Source organism: Tamandua tetradactyla, chromosome 3 (genome assembly GCF_023851605.1).
Source record: "Tamandua tetradactyla isolate mTamTet1 chromosome 3, mTamTet1.pri, whole genome shotgun sequence".
Classification (NCBI taxonomy): Eukaryota; Metazoa; Chordata; class Mammalia; order Pilosa; family Myrmecophagidae; genus Tamandua; species Tamandua tetradactyla.
Window position 1 is genome coordinate 27,232,179 of NC_135329.1, and position 26,405 is coordinate 27,258,583.

Consider the following 26,405-nt stretch of genomic DNA (forward strand, 5'->3'; position numbering starts at 1 on the left):
TATTGTATAATGTAAAATGTATACAAAACCAAGAAAGAAGCAATAGTTTTCAAAGCACTCTTCAACAAGTAGTTACAGGACAGATCCTAGAGTTTGTCATGGACCTCCATACCATCTCAGATTTTTCCTTCTAGCTGACCCAGAATATAAGACAGCCTATAATTTTTTTTAACATACTTTAAAGATCTGTTTGGCTTTTTTTTAAATATTTCCCCCCTTTGTGGACTCTGGAGGTGAAGTGGAAGAATCCTATCAGAAAATAAATTTGATTTGGGTGTGGCTACTGAAACAAATAGGCAGTGAAGTACTTTCTGGTTCTTTTATCATGGCCATAATAATCATAGTTTGAAAAGATTTTAGTCAGTTATTAATGATATTCTGGTTATAAAAATATATTAAAGCGTGGGTGGTACAATGGTAGCTCAGTGGCAGAATTCTCACCTGCCATGCCAGAGGACCCGGGTTCGATTCCCGGAGCCTGCCCATGCCAAAAAAAATATATCTTAAGGCATGTATAGATACAGTAGCTTTGTGCAGTGCTACTTGTTTGTATGATTTCCATATTTGCGTTATATTTGATAAGGCAGCTGAATGAGGTGATTTGCTTTGTGGGATCATTAATTATGAATAGTTAAAAATTGATTGAATGTCCAACAAAGATGACAACTTAGGTTTAAAACAGTATATTTTAAAGTTCTTTTTCCTATTACAATACTTAACATTTATACAACTGAGGCTTGCTGTCTGTTAAGATCACACCTGTACACTGAATGTATTAGCAACTGTTTATCTTTCTGTTCTTTGTTGCAGGAAGGTATGGTTCCATTCCATTTTATCCAAACATATCAGATTATCCAGGAACAAGTTTAAAAGAAGGGAGACTGGTTCCAGAACACATCTCTGGAAATTACCCTATGGACCCTGACTTTCATGGCAACATTGCAATGTAGGTTCTTTATGAGCATCAGTAGCCAGTGGTCTTTGTTGAGCCTAACAAAACATATTCCTGTTTTCCAAATCTGAGGCTGAAGAAAGATTATTATACAGGCTGTTAGCACTTACTTTATTCCTTGGAAATTTCTCTGTAAACCATTTGTGGAAAATCATAGTGAAATTGAGGTAATATTTTGGCCAAGAGAGTCATGCTTTTACCTGAGGCCTCTGTGAGTTTATATATAAAGAAGCAGAGGGAGGCAGTATAACATTTTGTTTCTAGCTTGGGTTTTATGCTAAACTAAGATTATTGAGGACCCTCTAGATTAATTTGAATAGCCTAGAAACAAATAAGATTAAAGGTTTGTTTCTCATTTCTGTGGCAAAGCCCAGACTCCAGCAGAAATCTTCTTAGCAGGGTGCTTAATGTGTATCTGATACAAGGCTTGTTTCTTTCCATTTAATGGTTTTTAACCTTCATAGGAATTCCATGAGATGAAGGTATTTAAAGATGAGGAAGCAAAGTAAAGGGTCTGAGTTACTTCCTCAAGGTCACACAGACAGTGAAAAAGTGGGGGGTTGACCATCTGACTTCAGGTTCATCGTACAGAAGTTCCCTACAGAATGTGACTCTGAGAATGTTACAAATGTGCTAAGAGCTAATGATCCCTCAGCTCTTGGGGATAGGTGACTGAGTAAGGCCTTTAAAAAGTTCCTTGGCAAACATGATCAGCCTCATCATATCTTTATACCAATATTATATTCTATGTTTTATGTATGGTATGCCATAAAAAAGGCACTGGTCTGCTGCACTAAAAGTAACAAGTTGGCAAGAAGAAGCAGTCGCTGCCCCAATGCTTGCAGCTATCCTTCCTTCAGCCTCTCAGCCTGGAGCAATATGCCCTAGTTAATGCCAAGTGGGAAAGAGAATGTTTGGAGAGAGCTTCACAGGAGGCTTAATACTGTTAGCATGGAAGGGAAAGAGGAAGAAATGATATGGTCGAGGCCTCCTCCCCAGGAGCAGGTGATCAGACCGAACCTTATTTTATTTAGTTCATTGGAGGAAAAGATTCCTAAATGAATGGTACATACTTAACAAGACTTAACGGGTTCTTCAGGGTGCCATAATAGGATGTTCTTAAATCTTGAATTTACCCATGCTTTTGTGGAAGGAATAGCCTGAACTTTGGAACAAATAGCAAGTACTTTGAGCTCCCTCTAGAGGTCAACAGTGATAAAAAATCATCATACTGGTCTGTGGGGAAGAAATTGGCATTTTTATAGATGAAGTGTCCCATAATGTATTTTCTCATGTTGGAGAGTAATTAGTTACCCTTTGAGAAGAAAATTGGATTAATCATATTCCAGTTAGCTATGTGGGCCAATTCTAAAGTTCACTATTTGCTATATAGAGCATATAGTACAAATGAAAGATGAAAAAGATCATGAAAATAGATCATATATCCAAACAAGATAACATGTTTATTTTTCTTTTAATAGACTTTAGTTTTGAGAGCAGTTGTAGGTTTACAGAAAAATTATGCAGAAAATGGAGTTCCCATATACTTCCTCCGCTCTGTGATTTTTCTATCAACATTTTGCATTATTGTAGTAAGTTTGTTACTATTGATAAACTGATTGTTACTGGAATTAAACTAAGTCTATAATTTACATTGAGTCACTCTTTCTGTTATACAACTCTATGTTTTCTTTATTGTGGTAATATAATAGACAACTTAAATTTTCCATTTAGTAGCATGCTTCTTTTTTTTAATTTTTAATTTTTTTAATTTATGAAACATATCCACATACAAACACATTCTTACAATAGCATGTTTCTTAATGAGAGCTGTAAGTGTTGAGAAAAACTAGATCAAAATGAGATTTGATTTGTGCCCTATTAAATGTCAGAATGTTTTGACAGAAAAACCTTGAATTTAACAGATAAAGATAATAAATGCATCTGCTGTGATTCCACCCACTCTTCCCCTATTCTAACATCTGGAAAGAAAAGAACAAGTACCAGAGGATTAATATTATGAAATTCAAGTTGTGGGCATATGTTGAACTTCTAAGAAAGCTAACACAACCAGTTTCTTAACTTTTAGAACCTCAAATGAGAAATCTATTCCAGGACAGAATTCTTAGGCATAGTCCCATGCTCTCCAGGGACCAGAATTGTTATGGTTACAGCCTTTACTGTGGTTATTCCTTTTGTTCTCAATGTTTATACTTCTTCAGAACTCACAAAGAGAACTCAGTTCTTAAAAATTAGTATATAACTATAGCATGGAAGGGTAAGAAGTAATGTTTAGTTTTGTGGTAATATTAAGAATATATGAGAATTACATTAAAAAAAAAGTTCCAGAAGTGCTCAAAAAGCAAAAGGATGGAAACACGTCAGAGAGACACAGAAGCCCTCCTGAAAGACCTTTCAGTGTTCAAATTTGAAACAATTTGAGTAACAAAATAAATTATGTGATATTAGTTTATAACCCATATTAAGAAGTGAGTACCATTGAGTCCCTTGATATAGATAAATGATTGGTTGGGTGAATAAAGAAATGGGGAAGAAGAGACAAAATCCCATACAGAAAAGTTCCAAATAATTTATGTAGATACACCCACTCAAAGAGGTAGAGCTTAACTCTCACCCTTGAATGTGGGCCATGCTTTCAAAGGGAAAGCGGGGCGAAAGTGACTTTATAGTGGGAAATCTGGCAAATGCTGCCTAGGTCAGGTAATCGATATTATCAGTGATGTCATGTTGATAGCATGAACCAACCTTTTAATATGATCTGATGTGAATGGAACATCACATCTGGACTTCATGCCCCAAAACTGTAACGACAGTGTAGCCATCAGGAAAACTGCTGACAGGTTCCAAATTGAGGGCCATACTGCAAAGTGTCTGACTAGTCCTCTAAACTGTCAAGGTTATCAAAAACAAGGAGAGGCTGAGAAGTTGTCACAGACCAGAGGAAGCTAAGGAGACATGATGACTAAACATGATGTGGTATTCTGGATGGGATTTTCTGACACAAAAAGGACAGTAGGGGAAAACTAGTGAAATTTGAATAAAGCAGGAGTTTACGTAATAATGTGCTAATGTTACTTCCTTGGTTGTAGCTAAGATGCCGTATTATATAAGATATAAATAGGAAAAACTGGGTGAGTGGAGTATGGGATTCTCTACTATCTTTGTAACTCTTCTGTTAATCTAAAAGTTTTGTGAGCTTATAGAAAGCAAAAAGTTGTAGCTCAGTGACTTCTGCTATATAGCTTTCATTAAGTGGTGTTTGAAAAGTGGAGAATTATAAAAATGTGTATATATACATTACTACTTGCAGTTTAGTTAGTATATAAAAATGGGGGAAACCCTTGTCATAAAAGTGTATTAGTGGGTAGATGATATGAGAATTTCCACTACCATGGTTTCCTGTTGTAGGAGTAGTGCTAGTTAAACAGAGCAGACAGTAACATCCTTCATTGTGTCAATTCCCTTCTGATCTTACCATTGATTGGCTTGTAACTTACTGAACGTGTTTTTCATTATAATTGATGAATTCCAGGGTAAAAAGAAATCCAGGGTGGGCCACCGTGGCTCAGCAAGCAGTCTCACCTGCCATGCCTGAGACCCGGGTTCAATTCCTGGTGCCTGCCCATGCACAAAAATAATAATAGTAATAATAATAATAGTAATAAAAGAAATCCAGAATCTATTTTTATTAAGAGTTCTCTAAGAGTGGAAGAATGACCATGGATAGAGATACACAGATTTTGCAGATGTCTGTCCTTTCAAGTCTTTGGTTTGTCATATTAGAAATTTCCTAATAAAAGCATTTTACTCCAACCATTATTCTGTTCCTCCCCTACATGTATTAAGTTTAAGTGTCAAAGTGTTGTATATGCTCTGTGAGAGAGAAATCCTCACACGGAGAGAGAGGCTATCCTTGCTTCTTTATAGTTGAGAAGTCTGTAAACATTACTGCTTTACTCATATTCTCACTTAATAGCAGAGCAGAAGCTACAACCCCAAGTAAGTGCCTTGCTGCTCTTGATTGATGATTAATAAAGAGCCAGGGCTTATAGGAAAAGAGATGAAAAAGGAGAGGATTTCAGGAAAAATGTGAGATATTGGCTGAGTATTTAATATTTCTAATATTTTCTAACATTTTATAATAAGACATTAACGTTTGTATGTGTGTTATTTATTTTTTTTAGTGCATCTAAGAATTCATTGTCAGTTCTATATCAGAATAATAGCAAAGTATGTTTCCATTGAGTTATTTAACATTTTCCTGTGGTGCAGCCAAGAGATGTGCACCTACAATGGTTGATACCCAGTCCATGTACTCCCCACCCCGCCACACCCCCACACCCCCGAAATTCAACAAATGACAGAATATTCCCACGGAAAAAGAATGAAATGTGACCCCTACTGCTCAGCATACAAAAAAAAAAATATGAATACATCTGCATACATCCCTTTCCCTGCACTTTCTTTTGCCCCTCCACAGCCAACCTAATGAACAAGTCCTTGCTGCATATTGCTCAGAGGTGGTTTAACAATTCCGTGCCAAAGATGTTTCTATTCTATTATTAAGATGATATTTATAAATTTATTAATTCACTGGCTCCACCATTTATACATACATTGTCACCTCAAGATACCTAAAATGCTTAAATGTGAAATAAAGAATCTTATCTGCAGTAAACACAAGTATTTTACAAAAAATGTACATAGAGCCATGGGTTGTAATCCAAAACTGTCTTCTTGATGTGAAGATACTAGTCAAGAGCCCTTCCCTTTGCCCTTCCCTTTGCCCTTCCCCTCCTTCCTCTTTCTCCATTTCAGTGACCAAGCACAGAACTGCATGTGGCTGCAAGGGGTGGATGAACGAAGGTCACTCCCGGGAGGCAGTCCTTCCTGAACTAATACAAGAACATTTCTATAAGGGACTATAGTTCTACCTCTATTTTTAATGTATTTTGGACACTTAAGATTTATCCTTTAATACACAGCAATAACTAAAGTGCCTGTATAGAACAATGGTTAGACAATCTGAATTTGTCTAACAACTGACATGCAAAGAACTCTTGCACTTCCTTCTCTGCGCCCACTCCCACTCCCTAACCATATTACTCCAAGGCATCTAGTTGAACAATGCCATCCCCATGTTTTAACAGAAAAAAATATTTGAAGTATTATTTTACACTCTCTACCTCTGACATGTGTTGTATAAATCTAAGCATCTAGAAAGACTAGGTATTTCAAATAAGGCCTTACATTTATACACAGTACACACAGTAGCATTGAATAAACTTTACACATATTAACAAAGTAAATAATCTGGAAGTATCTTCCAAATAGGAACATTCTGGCCTAGAATCCTTTCCCCAGTGGTTACATCTGCAATGTTTAGTGGGTATTTTAACAATTTTGCTTCCACAAGTAAAATTCCGTCATTTTCAGAACAATTTCTTCCCTATAAATTTTAACACAAAATATAATAGTTTGCTAACTCTACTTCTGTCATAACTAGCAACTTCTTTAACATCTAGAAAGACTAGATGATAAAAATTAGGGCTCATTTGTCCACTATATAAACTGTTTACGAGTAAAGTAAAACTGTGCAGAACATATAGAATGACGGTTTATCTTGCCCAGCTATATAGATTTACTGGCATAGAGCTCTTGACACTTCCTTCTCCCTCCTCCCCGAAACAGCACAGAATATGTACTGCTCTGGAGGTGGTTTGACCATTTCCAAATGATATTTCATATGAATTTTAACAAAACATATCTAAAAAATGTGTTATTTTACTACCTCTACTTTTAACATACTTTGTGTACTTCTAAATATCTGGAAAGACTAAATGTTTCAAATAAGGACTTAAATTTGTCCACTGTATACACAGTAGTGTTAAATAAAACCGTTGTTATATGTATGTAGTTTATCTGAAAGTGTCTTCTAAATGGAAACAGTCTACTATAGCGGCCTTCATTTTTCCCAGTTCCTTCTCTCCACCACAAATCCAGTGGATGAGTTACAGGCGATGGGTGTCACTTAAATGTAGTTTTACCAATTTCATTTCCAAAAGTCAGTTTCAGAAGACAGCTTTTCTGTGAATTTTAACACAAATTGTACAAAGTGTGTTAGTTTACTAACTCTACTTTTGTCATACATTGGCAACCTCTTTAGTATCTAGAGACTAAATATTTTAAAATTAGGAACCATTTGTCCAGTATATACACAATATATACAATACAGCAAAGTTAAATGAATTCACATAACATACAAGGCAATGGATGATCAGAAATTTTCTAATACACTCTAACAAAACATCTTTTGCCATTTCTTCCCTCCCACCTCCATCAAACCAATGAACAGATATAAGAGTACAATGTTCAGGGGTGGTTTAACAATTCCATTCCCAAAGACAATATTTCCTGTCAGTGTTTAAAAGCTATTTACAGTGTTATCCTACTGTCTCTTTTAAAATACATCAAGCACTTCTAAACATTGAGAAAGACTAGATATTTAAAAGAAAAACTTACTTGTCCACTACATACATAGTATTGTTAAAAAACAAATAATTGCACACACATAACAGTGGTTATAGTTTGAGATATCTCCGGAATATGACCATCTTGGCCTCAAACCATTCTCTCCTCCTTTTTCTCCACTACAAGTTCAGCAGACAAGTACAGACAAATGTAATACTTAGAGGTGGTTGAACAAATTCGTATCCAAAAGTCATTTACAGAAAAACTTTCCAATGAATTTCAACACTAAGTATGCAAAACATGCTAATTTTACTAACTGTACTTTGCAATGCAACCTCTTTAACTTTGACAGACTAGATGTTGCAAAATTAGGGCTCATTTGTCCAATATATACACTACTACATACAGCCAAACAAAGTGCACAGAACGTATAGAAAAAGTTTGAACACACTAGCATTACTTTTTGCAGTTGCTTCCCTCCTACCTCCTTCAAACCACTGAAGTAGTGTATAGGCAGCAGTATACTGCTTACAGATAAGGTTTAACGATCCCATTTCCAAAAGACACCATGTTTTATGAATGTGAGCAAAACATTATTAACAAACTAATATTTTACTACTTCTCCTTTTAACATACATTGGACGCTTAAAAACATCTAGAAACAAACTAGATGTTTCAAATAAGGATTTAGTTTGTCCACTATGTACAGAGCAGTCTTGAATAAACTTCATATGTATAACACCAGTTAATCTGAAAGTGACTTCTAAACAAGAACATTCTGGGTTAGAACCGTTCCTTTTTTTCCATCCTCCACCAACCCTAGGGGCTACAACGCTCAAAATTTCAGAAGACCATCTTTCGTAGGATTAGAAACATCTGTTGTTCCCTTCAGTTTTGCCAATGTCTGTCTCATGTACTTTGGAGCTGCTTGATTGGAAACATAAACATTTATGATTGTTTTATCTTCTTGGTGAATTGACCCTTTAATTCACCAAGAATGTAGTGCCCTTCTTTGTCTCTTATGATGTCTTTACATTTAAAGTCTATTTTGTCCAATATTAGTATAGCTACTCCTGCTTTCTTTTGGTTACAACTTGCATGGAAATCTTTTTCCATCATTTCACTTTCCATCTATTTGTATCGTTGTGTCTACGATGAATCTCTTGTAAGCAGCATATAGCTGGATTATGTTTCTTAATCCATTCTGCCAATCTGTGTCTTTTAATTGGTAAGTTTAGTCTGTTAACATTCAAGTTATGATTGAAAAGGCATTTCTTGATGTCAGACCTATATATTCTTTTCATTCTTTCTTTTTGTATTCTTTAGGTTACCCTTAGTGTTACTTTTCAATTCTTTGCCCTATTCCAGACCTCCCTCTCCTGTCTTTTTTTTGTCCCAGTGGGCAGAACTCCTTTTAGTATTTCTTGTAGGGCTGGTCTCTCGTTGACAGATTCTTTCAGTACTTCTTTGTTGGTGGAAACCTTAATCTTTCCCTCAATTTTGAAGGACAGTTTGGCTGGGTACAGAATTCTTGACTGGAAATCTTTCTCTTTTGGAATCTTGAATGTATCATACCACTGCCTTCTTGCCTCCAGGGTGCTAGTTAAGTAGTTTGAACTCAGTCTTATTTGATTTCCCTTATATGTAGTAGATTTTTCTCTTGCCGCTTTCAGGATTTTCTGCTTCTCTTCAATATTTGACTATAGTATCCAAATAGGCCTTATTCTGTTTATAGTTTTTGGGCTTCTTTGATTTGTATATTTATGTCCTTTATGAGGGTTAGAAAGTTTCCCCCCATTCTTGTCCTCAACTACTCTTCCTAGCCATTTGCTCCTCTCTTCTCTGGGACACCAGTGATTCTTGTATTTGTGCGCTTTGTTATGTCTATCATTTCCCTGAGTTCCCATTCCGTTTTTTCCATCTTTTTTGCCATGTGCTGTTTTGAGTCTTCAAAGTCAATTATCCTGTCCTCTATATCACTTATTCCTTCTTCTGTTTCTTCAAATCTGGTGTTGTGTGTCTCTAGTGTGTTTTTTTATTTGGTCAGCACAATCTTTTTATTTGGTCAACACAGTCTGTGATTTCCTCTATTTTTCTATATATTCTTTCAGATTCCTTTTTGTGCTCTTCTGCTGTCTTCTTGTTCTCCTTTATGTCATTTGCTATCTCACTTACTTTATTAAGTAGAGTTGTATGAACATCTCTGATTAGTTGTTCCAATGTCTGTCTCCTCTGGCGTTTTAATTTGGTCATTAGGCAGGGCTATATGTGTCTGCATTGTGATATGCTTAGTGATCTTTTGCTGTCTTGTGGCATGTAAATATCTTGATTGTTTTACTTTGGGAGCTGATTTTTTTCAGTAGTCTAAGGCTTTGTGTTTGTAGGATGGTTGCACAGCAAGGAGCAGCGCACAGGATGGAGCACTCAATGTGGAGATTTGTTTCAGGGCAGGTATGGGTGCAGGTTGGGTATGTTACGCTGATGCTTATGAAAGTGGGTGCCCAGTGGCCAGGGTGGATGTAGCTGGGCGGGTGCACCGGTCTGGGGGTGCAACCCTGGTGTGTGCTGGTCTAAGGCACAGGGCCCTTTGTGCGCACGCGTAGAGCTGTGACAGCAGGTCAGCATTATGCCTTTGTGAATTAGGGGTAGGTGTGACCTGGCTGTGCAGGTCAGCACTTTCTCAGAGCTGGAAAGTGAAGCTGAGGGCTGTGCATTTGCATAGTTCTAGGACTTCACCTAAAGTGGCCTAGTGATTGGGGGCCTGTATGCATGCATGGACCTGGGAGTGCTATAAAGGGATGTGCTAAGCTCAGGGAGGGTGGAGTGAGGTTGTGTGACACTATGAGCAGGGGGCGGGTGTAGCCTACGTATGGAGGTTAGTGCCCACAGCCTTTATGCACTGCCCACAGCCTGCAGAGAACAGGGAGGAGGAGGTAGTGCTAGGGAGGGGTGCAGGAGAGGTGAGTTGGACTGTGCTTGGGGTGGGGTAGGGAGCAGGTATGTGCATTGGGGGCTGGTGGGGTGGGGGTGCTTGGAGCACAGGGAATGAGAGAGGGTGATGGGGTTCAGGTATGTGGGGTGTGGGGTGAGTCACCAGTTGCAGCGCTGTGCTGGTGAGGGTAGCACTCCCAAGGAATGTGGCCTGGCTTACTTCCTAGTCCTGTGCTCCAGTCCGTGCACTCCTGTGGGCTCCGTGTCTCCGCACCAGGCTCCAGCCTTCTGCCTCTCAGTTCCTTGGCTTCTACAACCAGAGCTACCATATGTGGTGCAGAAGGCTGTCTCAGGTCAGCCACACTCTCGAATCACTGCCTCAGTCGCCCTCCTGTCCCTTTTCCAACCTTTGTGTGGAGCAGGGCTAATCTTGAGCCACTCAAGAGACTTCCCAGAAGTCCTCTTGTTTTTAATTAACTTTTTTTGTGTGTATGATAAATGGCATACAAAAATTCCATAAGTTTCAAAGCACACCACAACAGTTAGTTGTAGAACAGAGTTTGGTATGGGTTACAATTCCATAATTTTAGGTTTTTACTTCTAACTGCTCAGAGACACTGGAGACTAAAAGAAATATCAAGATAATGATTCAGCAGTCATACTCATTTGATAAATCCTGTCTTCTCTGTTAAAACTCAACCTTCTCCTTCGATCTTACTCCCAATGTTTAGGGTTATTTGAGCTATGCCCATTCTTATTTTTTCATGTTGAAAAGGGCTGTAGATAATATGGAATAGGGGGGTGGAACTAATTGATGTACTGGAGAGGCTGGCCCCTCTGGATTTCAGGACTTATCTGGCCTAGGAACCCATGTGGAGGTTGTAGGTTTCTGGAAAGTAGTCATAGTGCATGGAACCTTTGTAGAATCTAGAGAATGCCCTAGGTTTTCTTTAGGGTTGGCAGGAATGGTTTTGGTTGGGGTTTGGCAAACCATAAGTAGCACTGTCTGACTGAAGCTATTGTAAGAATAGCCTCTAGAGTAGCCTTTTGACTCTAATTAAACTCCTTCAGCCACTGATACCTTATTTGTTACAATTTTTTTCCCCTCACTTCTGGTCAAGAAGGCAAGAATTTTTATATTTTTATATAAAGAAGTGTAGGTTTATAGGAAAGTCATTAAAAAGCTGCAGTGTTCCAAAACAACCCCCTATTTTTGAGACTTTGTTTTGATGTGGTACCTTTATTTCACTTGATGAAAGAGCATTAAAATAGCACTATTAGCAATAGTCTATAGGTTACATTAGGTGTATTTTTTCCACTATACCACCCTATTATTAACAGGTTGGATTAGTGTCATATATTTATTACACTTCATGAAAGAACATTCTTATACTTGTACTATTAATCCAAGCCATCACGTACAAGGTTCACTGTGTTATACAGTCCCATATTTTATCTTCATAACTTTCAATCTCATAGTTTACATGATACAAAAGTTCTTCAAATCCATGAACACAAAATGTCCTTCCTTTTACTTGGGTCTTCTATGACTTCCGTTAGGAATGTTTTGTAGGTTTTTGTGTACAGGTCTTTTATATCCTTGGTTAAATTTATTTATTGATATTTGATTCTTTAAGAGGCTGTTTTAATTGTAATCTTTTTTCTTGATTTCCTCCTCAGCTTGCTCACACTACTAGTGTATAGAATCCTTGCTCTTTTTGTGTGTTGCACTTCTACCCTGTAACTTTGCTAAACTTGTTTATTAACTCTAGTATCTTTGTTGTCAGTTTTTCAGTACTTTCTATATATTGGATCATGTCATTTGGAAATAGTGAAAGTTTTACTTCTGTTTCTTGCCAGATTTTTCTCCTTAGAACATCCAGTACTGTGGGTTCCTGAATATTTAAAAAATTCAGTTCTTGAATCTTTGACAAAAACATGTAATCATATAGCCACCGTCACAAAATGTTTCTATCACCCTAAAAAGTTCTCCCATTCCCCTTTGTAGTCAACAGACAACCCCTGCCTACTCCTAACCCCTAGCAACCGTTGATCTGTTTTTTGTCCCTATTCTTTTACCTTTTCTAGAATATCATATAAATGGAATCATACAGGATTTAGTCTTTCAAATCTAACTTCTTTGGGTACAAGTGTAGTTCAGTGATAAAATTCTTGTCTGCCATGTGGAAGACCCCGGTTTGATTCCTGTCCCATGCATTTCCAAAAAAAATTTTTTTTAATTCAACAAATAATGCTGCAGTAACAAGATAGCCACATGGATAAGGATTGAATTTTGACCCCCACCATACAGCATACAAAAAAAGAGAGATAAATCTAGCTTCTTTAATTTAGCATAGCATATTTTGAGTTTTATCTCTGTTGGTCCTATTAGTAGTTTGTTCCTTTATTTCATTGTATGGATATATACCAAATTGTGTTTACTCCCCCAGGTGAGGGGCATATGGGTTGTTCCCAGCTTTGGACATTTATAAATAAAGCTGCTCCAAATATTTTTGCATGAGTGTAGATGACTAATTTTATTAGTAGTGAGATCACTGGGTCTCGTGGTGAAAGTTTAAATTTATACGAAATTGCCAAACTTTCTTTTCCAAAGTGAGGGCCATGCTGCATTCCCATCAACAATATGTTAGAGTTCTGTTTGTTACATACCAGTACTAGGTATTGTCGGGGTTTTTGTTGTTTGTATTTTTTTAATTTAGTCCCTTAGATTTTGGGGGTTGGTATCTTAATCTTTTCTTCACCTTACAGAGATTTGTATGTTATCAAGGTTTTCACTGTTACTTTTATTCTAATGACAATCAGATGTCTGTTTCATGATCTCCCATCTAAGCGCTGATAGTTTTCCACGTCTGTGTTATACAGATAACTTTTTTAAAAAACTCAGTGGTATACAGTAGACATTCTTTCTTATTACAGATCTGTTGTTTTTGTACTGAGCGCTTGCAAGTACACATGGACAAACTTTGAAAGGATACCATACTGTGTTCATACACCATATAAACCGTCTGCAGTATACTGGCTCACAGTATCATCACATAGATGTGCGTACAACCCCATGACCAATTTTAGAACATTTTCAGCACTTCAGAAGAGAAATAAAAAGGAAACCTAAATCCTCCATACCCCTTATTTCCCCCATTATTATTTTCTAAAATATTTTTGTTGAGAAATATCCATACATGTATAGTCCAACTATATTATACAATTAGTGACTCATGATATCATCACATAGTTGAATATTCTTTGCTATGAATATTTTTAGAACATTTGCATCACTCCAGAAAAAGAAATAAAAAGAAAAACTCATGTGTCTCATACCTCTTATCCCTCCCTCTCATTGACCCACAGTATTTCACTCTACCCAATTTTAACCCTTTATCTCCCCTTATTATTAAATTTTTAATCTTTATTTACTTTTTTTTTTTTTTTTAACACTTAGCTGTCTGTACCCTGGATAAAAGAAGTATCAGGCACAAGGTTTTCACATTTACACAAGTCACACTGTAAAAGCTATATAGTTAAACAGTGTTCTTCAAGAATCAAGGCTACTGGAACACAGTTCCACAGTTTCAGGTACTTCCCTCTAGCCACTTCAGTATACCCTAAACTAAAAAGGGATAACTATATAATGCATAAGAATAACCTCCAGGATAACCTCCCAACTCTGTTTGAAATCTCTCAGCCACTGAGACATTATTTTGTTTCATTTCTCTCTTCCCCCTTTCATCAAGAAGACCTTCTCATTCTGATGATACTGGGTCCTGACTCATCCCCAGGATTCATGTCCCACATTGCCAGGGAGATTGACACCCCTAGGAGTCATGTCCCTTGCAGAGGGGGAGCGCAGTGTGTTGACCTGCTGAGTTGACTTAAGAGAGAGAGAGGCCACATCTGAGCAACAAAAGAGGCTCTCCATCTCCCCCATTATTCACTCTTAGTATTGGTGTAGTACATTTGTCACAGTTGATGAAAAAGTGTTAATATATTCCTGTTAACTATAGTCCACAGAAGGTCAACTTTAAAGATTCGTATCTATGTGATAATTCCATTCTTGGAAGTGATTTGATAGAAATCATTATACATAAATACATATAATATATTTTGCAATTTGCATGAATTTGCTAAACTACTCGACAAATTATTACCTGTTATTCTCTCTCAGTGATGGGATTTCAGGACTTCAGAACAATCATGCATAAAATACAGGATTGTCATATACAAGCCTATTATTAACACCTTGCATTGGTGTGGAACATTTGTTACAATTGATGAAAGCACATTTTTATAATTGTACTGTTACCTGTAGCCCCTGATTTAACTTGGGCTCACTGTGTAGTGCAGTTCCATAAATTTTTATTTTAACTTTTATTCTGTTGCCATATATACAGCCTTTTTTTACCACCCTTGTACGTGTATTTCAGTATTGTTAATTAACTTTGCAATATTGTGCTACCATCACCACCATCCATTACCAAAACATTTCCATCATTCTAAATAGGAACCCTGTACATTTTAAGCTTTGACTTCCCATTCCCTATTCCCACCCCTGGCAACAAAGTCCAGATTCTGATTCTGTGCGTTTGCTTATTCTTATTAATTTATATCAGTGAGATCATACAATATTGGTCTTTTTTGTGTCTGGAATATTTTACTCAACAATATCCTCAAAATTCATCCATGTTGTTGCATGTATCAGAGCTTCATTCCTTTTTGCTGCTGAATATTATTCCATACTATTTTTATGCCACATTTTGTTTATCTATTCCTCGACTGATGGATACTTGAGCTGCTTCCATATTTTGAACAATATGAATGATGTCTCTGAACATCGGTGTGCAAATTGTGTTTGAGTTCCTGCTTTCAGTTCTTTGGGTTATATAGCTAGCAGTGGGATTGCCGGATCATATGGTTATTTTACACTAAGCTTTCTGAGGAACTGCCAAATTGTCTTCCACAGTGGCTTCACCATCTTATATTCACACCAGCAGTGAGTGAGTGTTTGTATTTCTCCACATCGTCTCCAACACTGTTGCATCTGTATTTCCTTATTGATCTTCTGACTAAATGTTCTGTTATTGAAAATAGTGTATTTTAAAAAGTCTTCTGTTAATGTAGAACTGTTAATTTCTCTCTTCAAATCTATCAGTAGTTCATGTATTTTGGGGCTCTGCTGTTAGGTGCATATATGTTTATAATTGTTAAATCTTCTTGTTGAATTGACCCCTAAATCAGTATATAATGACCATCCTTGTACATTGTAGGTGTTTTTTGCTTTTCTGTTTTATATTAGTATGGCTACTCCAGTTCTCTCATGGTTACTACTTGCATGGTATATTTTTTCCATCCTTTCATATTCACTTTACTTGTACCTTTGCATTTAAGGTGAGTCTGTTACAGACAGCATATAGTTGGGTCGTACTTTTTTATCTATTATGCCAGTCTCTGCCTTTAGCCAGGAGAGCTTAATCCATTTACATTCAAAGTCAGTACTGATAATGCAAGACTTTCCTCTGCCAGTTGGCTATTTAGCTTTTGTAAGTCTTTATACCCTTCCTTCCCCACAATTCTTATGTTAATGCTTACTTGTATATTTATTTGATTTTTTTGTGTTGTACCATATTGAGTGCCTTCACTTTTCTATCTAGGTATGTTTTTCATCTATTTTCCTTCTGGTTAGTTACCATGTGATTAAAATTTGACATCCTAAATATAGAGCTATCATATTTGGTTTTTAACAGGTTAACTTCAATAGTATACACATATACCTTTCCCATATCCCTCCACCTTGTTTTGTATTTGTTACCACTTATATCTTTATATGTAGTATGTCCAAAACCATAGATTTATCATTACTTTTTATACATTTGCCTTTTTGTGCCCATGGAAAGTGAAAAGTGGAGTTACATACCAAACAATGCAAAACAATATTATTAGAATTTATAATTATCCTAAGTGGTTACCTTCACTGGAGTTCTTTAGTTCTTTATGCTGCTTTGAACCACTGTCATGTTCTTCCCTTTTGGTCTGAAGAATTTTTAGGGTCTTTTTTTTTTAATAAGTTGATTAGTTTATAGTGAGCATTGTATCATTTTTTTACACAGTCAATGCTGTCTTGAATATTTATATGCTTGGGTGTGTGTAAATCTTTTTAAAGATTTCATTGCAATGTTGAATTTTATTTTTGCCTTAAGAGTTTAAAGGCTACCAAATTGTTGATTTAAACCATTGTTAACAATCTTTAGTCTATTGCTGTTAAATAAGCTTTATTATGGTTAAAGTCTATGGTCTTTATAATTTTTAAAGTTTCTCATGTACGGGTTTCTAAAAACTTGCATAGCTTTTTGGAAAAAATACATTTTTTATATGGTATAAAGTTTTCTTTGTGTATCAATTTATCAATTATATTTTTGGGTTCTATTTCTTTTCCCCTCCTTCTTCCTTCCTTTGTGGAGCATAGAGAGAGATACGTCAGATATACCACCTTTTGTTTATCCATTCACCTGTTGATTTAACAGTTGGATTATTTCAACATTTTGGCTAATGTGGATGCTGCTGGTATTAACATTGGTGATAAGTATCCGATTGAATCTGTGTTCTTAGATCTTTTGATATACATATTAAAGTTGAATTGCTGGGATCTATAATAATTCTAGTTTAATTTTTTGAGGAACTGCCATACTTTTCTACAATAGCTGTACCATTTTACATTCCCACCAGCAGTGTACCAGGGTTCCAATTTCTCCACATCTTTGCTAGCATTTGTTTTTATCATTTAAAAAAAATTCTAGCTATCTTAGTAACTGAAGTGGTGTCTCATTGCAGCTTCGATTTGCTTTGAGATGATGTGGTGCAATTTTTCATTTGCTTGTTTAGCATTTGTATTTTCATATTTCAGATGTTTCAGCTGCCTGTTTATCTTTAAAGAAATGTCTGTTCACGCATTTTGCCCGTTTTTAATTGGGTCATCTTTTATGTTGAGTTGTAGGAATTCTTTATCTGGTATTAAATGCTTTATCAGCTATGTGATATACAAATATTTTCTCTTATTCTGTGGGCTGTCTCTTCACTCTGTTGATAATGTCCTTTGAGGCATAAGAGTTTTTAATTTTTTTTAGAGCTTTTACTTTTGATGAAGTCTAGTTTATTTGTGTTTTGTTTTCTCTGCTTTTAGTGTCATTCATAAGAAACCATTGCCAAAGTCAATAGTCGTGAAGATTGCCTCTATATTCTCTCCTAAAAGTTTAATCGTTTTTTTTAACTTTTTTTTATTGTATAATATAGCATATGTACAAAGCAAAGAAAGAAAAAAGCAGTAGTTTTCAAGGCACTCTTCAACAAGTAGTTGCAGGACAGACCCCAGAGTTTGTCATGGGTTACCATACCATCGTCTCAGATTTTTCCTTCTAACTGCTCACGAATATTGGAGCCTAGAGCAATACTTTTTAAACTTTTTTTATTCTTTGTGAAAAATAACATATATCCAAAAAAAAAAAAAAGAAACAGTGAATTTCAAAGCACAGCACAACAATTAGTTGTAGAACAGATTTCAGAGTTTGGTATGGGCTGTAATTCCATGATTTTGGGTTTTTACTTCTAACTGGTGAAAGATCCTGGAGACTAAAAGAAATATCAATATAATGATATAGCAGTCGTTCAGTTGTTAAACCCTACCTTCTCTGTATAACTCTACTATCACCATTAATCTTTCTCCCATTCTGTAGGGGGATTTGGGCTATGCCCATTTTAACTTTTTCATGTTGGAAGGGGCTATCAGTATTATCGGGTTGGGAGATGTAACTAGCTGATGTTTTGAAGAGGCTGGCCACTCTAGGTTTCAGGACTTATCTGGTCCAGGGACCCATCTGGAGGTTGTAGGTTTCTAGAAAGTTACCCTAGTGCATGGAACCTTTGTAGAATCTTATATATTGCCCTAGGTGTTCTTTAGGATTGGCAGGAATGGTTTTGGTTGGGGTTTGGTGAGTTATGATAGATATCATTGTTTAACTGAAGCTTGTGTAAGAGTGACCTCTAGAGTAGCCTCCCAACTCTATTTGAACTCTCTCTGCCACTGGTACTTTTATTAGTTACACTTCTTTTCCCCCTTTTGGTCAGGATGAATGGTTGATCCCACAGTGCCAGGGCCAAATTCATCCCTGGGAGTTATATCCCACGTCGCCAGGGAGACTTTCACCCGAGTCATGTCACCCATAGTGGGGAGGGCAGTGATTTCACTTGCAGAGTTGGGCTTAGAGAGAGTGAGGTCACATCTGAGCAACAAAAGATGTCCTCCAGAAGTAACTCTTAGGCATGCCTACAGGTAGTCTCTGCTTCTCCGCTACCAACATAAGCTTCACAAGAGTAAGTCTCATGATCAAGGACATGGCTTATTGATTTGGGTATCCCTAAAGTTTGACACAGTATCAGAGGATTCCCTGATGGTAAGATTTAATAGTTCCATATTCTTTCCTCCCCTCCCTAAGGGCACTTTGCTAATACTTTTTGATTATCTGTTTAATATACTTCAGAATGTATCCAGGCATTAGAATAATCCACACAGGATTAAAGGACCACTATCTTATCTTGTTCTGGGCTCCCTGTGTTTCAGTTGTTCAAATGAGCTATACAGATAGGTTAAGTTAGATTATATGCTACTGAAAATTTCAGTTCCAGACCAAATAAACCTTTCTTCCTTTGGTCTCATGTATGGTTCTAACATATAGACAATGTCTTCCATACCTCTGTGTTGTGAATTACTTTAACCCCAACCTGATCAGCTTTGTTCTTATCTCTAAATATCAGGTTATATATATGTATATAAAACAGCCTCTCGAAGTCCATAAATAATAATCACCACTCTGGACTTAATGTGTCTGCTCTAAAAGCTTACCATCTAGGCCCTTGTTTTCTTACAAGCATTTTGTAAAGGTGACCATACCATTGTACTTTTGTTCCTGGCTTATTTTGCCTCACCAAATGTCCCACATGTTCATTTGCATCATTGCATGCCTCACGACTTTGTTCCTTGTTGTAGCAGCACAATCTTTGTTGACAAGTATACATCATCATTCATCAGTCTACTGCAGTCAGTCAGTGCATCCTTCATCCCCCTGAATTCATCAGGCCTCATGTATAGTGCCCAAAGTCTACAGTCCATCAACATTCTCAATTTTAGATAATTTCATTGTCCCCAAGAGAAAGAAAACCAATAAATACACCCTCGCCAAATAGGAAATCTAAACCTCCTAACCCTTGTCCCTCCCCGTTATTTACCTCTGCTGTTGCTGTGATAGATAGTGTTGATATTTTCAAAAATTTAATAGTTTTAACTCTTAAATTTAGGTCTTTGATCATTTTGCCTTAATAATTTATTTATTATTATCAAGCCAAAACAACATACAAACATCCATTCTTAACATATAAACATTCTGTGTATGGTGTACAATCAGTGGCTCACAACATCATAACATTGTAGTATATTCATCACTATGATCCTTTTTTTTATTAATTAACAGAAAAAAAGAAATTAACCCAACATTTAGAAATTATACCATTCTACATATGCAACCCATGATCCTTTTTTAGAACATTTGCATCACTTCAGAAAAAGAAATAAAAAGAAAAAAGAAAAAACTCATACATACCATACCCCTTTACCCCCACTCTCATTGACCACTAGTATTCCATCTACTCAGCTCAATTTATTTTAACATCTGTTTCCCCTATTATTTATTTATTTTTAATCCATGTCTTTTTTTTTTACTCATCTGTCCATACCGTAGATAAAAGGAGCACCAGACACAAGGTTTTCACAACCACACAGTCACACTGTGAAAGTTATATCATTATACAATCCTCATCAAGAAACATGGTTACTGGAACACAGCTCTACACCTTCAGGCACTTCCCTCTAGCCTCTCTAATACACCTTAAACTAAAAGGATATCTATAAAATGCGTAAGAATAACCTCCAGGATAACCTCTCAACTCTGAAATCTCTCAGCCACTGACACTTTATTTTCTCTCATTTCTCTCTTCTGCCTTTCGGTCGAGAAGATTTTCTCAATCTCTTGATGCTGAGTCCCAGCTCATTCTAGGATTTCTGTCCCATATTGCTAGGGAGGTTTACACCCTTGGGAGTCATGTCCCGCTGTGGTAGTTAGATTCAGGTGTCAACTTTGGTAAGTGAAGGTGCCTAGTTATGGACATGGGCCAATGGCGTGAAGCTCGTCTGTTGCTGATTACGTCAGCTGGTTTGGGGTTTATATGCTCTTGGTCTTTCTAGTTCCTTTAAGGTGTGCTAGTTAGGTTATTGATTTGAGAACTTCCTTTTAATATAGGTAGTCTTTTTTATCATTCTACTGCTTTCACTGCACCTCATAATTTTGGTATTTTTTATTCCCAATCATCTCAGGGTATTTTCTAATTTCCTTTCTGATTTCTTCATTGATAACTTTGGTTATTTACAAGTTTGTTGTTTAATTTCCACATATTTGTGAGTTTTCCAGTTGTCTTTTGCTCGTAATTTCTGGCTTCATTCCATTGTGATCAGAAAAGTTACTTTGTATAGTACATCTTTTAAAATTTATTAAGACCCGTTTTGTGGCATACATGGCTTCTCTCCTGGGAAATGATCCCTGTGTACCTGATAAGAATGCATATTTTGCTCTTGTTGAGTGGCGTGTTCTGTTTATATCAATCTGGTCAAATTCGTTTATAGCACTGTGCAAGTTCTTAGTTATCTTATTGATCTGTTTGGTTTATCCATTATTGAAAGTGGTGGCTGAATTCTCCCAAGTATTATTGTCTGTTTCTCCCATCAGTTCTTCTCCCATCAGTTCTTTCCATTTTTCCATATATATATATATTGGGTTCTGTTGTTAGGAGTATGTCATAGTTTTGCTTTTAAACAAGGACAAGTTTAGAGCAGCCTTCAGTCTAGGGTTGATTTAGCCTCACTGCTGTGGTGATACTCTTCCAAGTATTCTACCTGGTACCTTATTAAATCAGGGGTTTCTCTGTTTTGGCTGGGGGTAACCCTAACTAGTCTGAGTACTATGTAAGCTCCCAGGTGGCTCTTTCCCATTCCCTGTTGAGTTCATTCCACATATGCTCACATGTGAACTCAGCCAAAGAATTTAAGGGATTACTCTGTAGCCCTTAAGCTATCATAGAATGTTTCACAAATTGTTGATTTCTTGGCATTCACAAGTTTAGTAAAATAAACCACTAGTAATTATTATTCATTGTATTCCTATTTAAAAAATAGTTTCCTACTGGGTTTCCCCCTTCCTGCCTCCAGGGAATGTTTTTTGGTGGACCAAATGTTCTTGAAGGAACTTTCAATTCACTGTGTTTCTGATGGTAGTTTGCTATACTGACTTGGATTATATTAGGAGAAACGTGCTAAGTTGTAAAATTATAATAAGTTGGGAAAGAAAACCTAATGTCTTTTTTTTGTTTGTTTCAATTATACAGCAGATATAATTTCTACAGTAGAATTCAATCATTCTGGAGAATTACTGGCAACAGGAGATAAAGGTGGTAGAGTTGTCATCTTTCAACAGGAGCAGGAGGTAAGTGTGAAGTTTAATATCTAAATTTCAGTTGGATCTTGTGTTGCACTGGAAAATCTCAACTCAGTTACACCAGAGGATGTTGGCTTTTAAAAAAGAAGTATCTCTTTATCAAGCAGAATATCCAATATAAAGATAGCTCTGGTTCTCTTATCTTTGTGTATATGTGCGTGTGTTTTGATTTAAAAGTACAGCACTTTAATTTTAAAAAGATTTGGCTAGGGAAGGGGTGGAAAGTGGTGAACTAATCCAATACTTTGGCTTTGTTTTGAAGCCTTCTCCCTCAGTTGTAATTTTTCTCTTAAAACTCTATAAAGCAAAGTTGATTTGATCTTTTCAGTGCTTACATTGCTTTGTGTAATAGGGGGGAGTAGGATAGTTTAAAGAAAAGTCAGCTCAGTTATTTTGATATCAGTTCATTACTACCACTATTGCTACGATTTATAAGTAAAGGTTTAAGTAACACTTGCATATATATTCATGTAACTTAGATTTCAAATTGAGTTGAATTGAAAATTGTTTCTTCTCCTTGAAGAAGGGAATTTCTCATTGCAGAAACTGCAGTAAAAGCAGGTTTTTGTTTAGCTTTGGTTTTAATATAACTTAGGCACACTTCTAAATCTGATTGACAATATGTTTCACTACAATTTTATGTCACTGGGTTTTCCCTTACTCACTCCATTTACAGATCAAAGTTAAACCCTTATCATCACTTGTTTTGAAACATCTTGCCCCTGACTTTCAGTATGTTCAAAAAGAGTTTAAAGTAACGTGAATAAATTGCAGGACTTTACAGATAGATGTCTGAACTATAAAACAGAGCTAGGTTTTAAAGGATTGTGAAATTCCCTAAATAAGCAGAGAATCTAGTAATAATACTACTACTTTGCACTTCTATAGCGCCTTTGACCTGAGGATCTCAAAGTGCTTTACAAACACTAATGAATTAATCCTCACAGCACCCCAGTGAGGTAGGTAATTTAATTTTAAAAGAAATGATTAATAGTGTCTGGTTCGAAGATGCACACACTAAATATGTCTCCTTTTACTTTTTTATTTTTTACGTTTTATTTTTTTGGTTGGAAGAAAATATGAAAATAAGGCTCAAGCTTTTCTTAACAAAGAGTGGTCTTGTGGGTTGAGGGGTGGTGCTAATTCAGTTTTCTGTTCCTATTTTCAGGCATCTGAAAACTTTACTGTAAGAATATTGAAATTCTAAGAGTTGAAATGGAACCATGCTGATTATTACATTTTCCCTTTATTTACAAATGAGAAAGTCACAACATAAAGAGATCACTTGATTATCTAGCAGCAGAACCACCAACTAGAACCGAGAACTTCTGCATGTGATCTTTTCAGTGCTCCTTTCATGTTATATAGCCAAAACGTGAATGTTATGTTTTTCTTTATTCAGTATCTAGAGCAGGCTTTCCCCATGGACATTCTCTGCCCTTCAGTATTTATTAAGTCATTTTCAAATCTGGAAAAAATGGCTGAAATTTAAGGAAAATGGGGAATGTTTGCGTTAACGTGGGTTTAGTAGATGAGATCAAAGTAATAGTTTAATATTTTCCTAAAAGCTGTCAGTAATGTATTAAATTGAAATTGGAGATCTAACAAGTAGTTACGGAAATTGTTCTGACATTTTACTTGCATTAGAAAATAAAACCAAAGAACATTCATTTACTGTAATTCTTTTCTGAAATTCTGAAGATTTTAAAAGAGCGAATATTTCCAACACGTTTTTATAAGAAAAAATGAACAGTGACTTGAGTAAGGACACAAAATGAAAAGACTACCTTTTTCATGTATCTTCATTCTTCTTAGTTGTTTTTAAGAATTTAAGAAAGAGGAATTTATCATTTAGAACCTCAGATTAGTATATATCTTGTGAGAATTACTTAATATCAGTATGTTTTTAAAAGTTACAGATTAATTAACAATGGTGATGCTGATGATTGACTTTTTCCCCTGAAACTTTTGTTACCATACTAAATTTAGTGTGTTTTACCCTATATCCTCCGTATTATATATATATATATATATATATTGAGTATCCTCCATATTTTTAAGCCATGCCTTATACTGGCATTTCTAGTGTAGTGTTGTCTTCAGGATCTATGTCATTGATTATAAATATAGGTACCTTACTCATAGAAGTACTTTTATTTCAGTAACTAACATACTTGCATTAGATCTTAAGAACTCATCTGTGTATCACTGTAAAATAGTGTTAAAATTTAAAAGTGGAAGAGACCTTAGAGGTAATCTTTTCCTCATTTTTAGATAATTCCTAGAAAGAATAAGTTTATTTAACAAGATTATTACATTGCTTAGTTCATTAGCAAAGCTCCTGGGATTAGGATTTGGGTTTCTTAATTTCCATCCAGTCTCTCCTGACAACCATAGCTATTGTGTCTATATTCCAGTATACACTGGTGACTGTCCAGAGGGTTTTTCTTAGTTGTTTGTGTTGGACTGGCTTTGTTTGCAAAACACATTGCCATTGTGGTTTTATCCTCTTACCCAGTGGCAGGGTACCTTGCTAAATATCTCTGCCCCTTCTTTGTATTGTCCTTGCTTAATTAAGAGCAAAGTCCAGAGAGTAGCAGCAGTGAACTTGATACTTTGATATCTTTAATATCTCCTTTCCTTCTCACTTCTTTACCCTTCATAAGTAGTAGATCCCCTGTCTGTCATCCTGGCTGTTATCTGTGTCCCCTTGCTTCCTGTCCATATATTCCCCAGTCAAAACCACGAAACTGAGTAGTCATTTAGAGGTTCTTAGTTTAGTTTAAGTATAATTCACCTGGTAACCCTACATTTTTAGGTATTATATAATAGTGTCTTTAAATTGATATATTTGTATAGGTTTTCTATTAATAACAGTCTATGTGATAAAAGCAGGGCATGAAAGGAAATTGAGGCACAAAGAGAGGTAAAATGATTTCACTGAAGAATCACAGATAACACATGGTCAGTAAGAACCAACAATTCTGTTATCTAATCCAGTGTTCTTTATAGCATGTCCTGAAATAATTGACCCAGCTTTCTAACTTATTTTCTGGCTTATAATAGTTTTTGGCAACAAAAAAGTGTATGGTGGGTATTCTTTTCATTAATGAAGGTATTGATAAAATTTCTCTCGGAAGATTTCAAGCAGTTATTAGAATGGTTGTTGATGTGCTGTCATTTTTAGAGAAATTTCTTTTGTTCCCATGGGTTTCACATTTGGTAATGGTTTATGTAGCTACTTTCCTGCTGCTTTTGGATTGCTTAGACCTTCAGTTTCTTCTGAGACTTTCTAATACACGTACCAAGGTAAAATGTATTGGGAAGGGTGACTTTTAAGGGATAGGATACTACAGGAGAAAGATGAGAAAGGAAGTTATTCCCTTTTTTGCATTTTTTCTATATTCTTTATTGGTATGATGCATACTCATCATAAAAGATGTTAGAATGGGGATTAAGATCAACTAGATGTAGTCTAACAGATTTCAGTCTCATTTATACAAAAAGGTTCACTTAGTTTGATGTTTATTTAAATGAGAAAACAGAGCTCTCTGTTTGGGTGATTTTGCAGCCTTCACTTACAAGGTACCTACTGGGTGCCAGTCAGAATAGTAAATTTAGAAATTTCAGTGAGGAATGGTGGAAGGCATTAAAGCTGCATAACTAGAAGAGGAGAATAAGAAGAATTCTGACATCTAAAGGCTTGTGTGGAAGAAGACATGAGTTTGTTTTGTAAATATAAGAGCTGGATTCTCATCGGTCGGAAGTATTATAGAAGAAAACACACAAGAAGCTGAAGAAATTATCATGAAGATTTCTTTCAAATTAAACTTCCTACGAAGTAAGATTCTTCTGTTAGTTCACATTTCAGTCTCTTTTAGTGCTTTTCAGAGTGCAAAAATGTTAGAATTACCTGGGACATTTAAAATGCAGATTTCTAGACTGTTCCTCAAGATGGCTAAAGCAGAATCTCTAGGTACCAGAGACCAAATATCCTAGACTCTCCCAATTTGAAGAACTTATTCATGGTTTTCTTTATTAAGCGATAACATTTTAGGTCAGCAGAGAGTTAGTTATTGAATTCTTCTCTTAATTCTGAAAGAGAAATGATTGTTGAATGAAAAAAGGAACATTCTATCCTAAAATAGACAATGGATCCCATTCATAACGTCACATATTTAGACTTCCCTTTTTTTACTCCAAGATTCTAGACTAACACCTCTCATTGTTTGTTATTGCTGTGATGATGGTGGCAGTGGGTTCTTTAGTTCACCCTTTCTACTACTATGATCTGTTTGACCAGTTAGTTACAAATAGGGGAGAGGGTCTGTGATCCTAACCTGATAAGGTTATGTCCCTTATTGTTATTATTATTAATAAATGCAATTTTATTGAGATATATTCACACACCATATAATTCTTCC

The 26,405-nt window shown here is 36.0% G+C and overlaps 1 protein-coding gene across 5 annotated transcripts in view; it reads left to right on the forward strand.

Annotated features, from left to right (window-relative positions):
* Positions 1–26,405, forward strand: part of PPP2R2A (protein phosphatase 2 regulatory subunit Balpha) — a 133,973-nt gene that overhangs the window by 66,355 nt on the left and 41,213 nt on the right. For 3 of the 5 annotated variants that reach the window (XM_077152836.1, XM_077152835.1, XM_077152834.1), the window contains exon 3: positions 21,872–21,969. In XM_077152836.1, coding sequence (XP_077008951.1) covers positions 21,872–21,969 — 98 coding nt within the window. Of the gene's footprint in view, positions 1–810; positions 947–21,871; positions 21,970–26,405 lie in introns of all 5 variants that reach the window. The other 2 variants (XM_077152837.1, XM_077152838.1) reach the window with 1 other exon arrangement.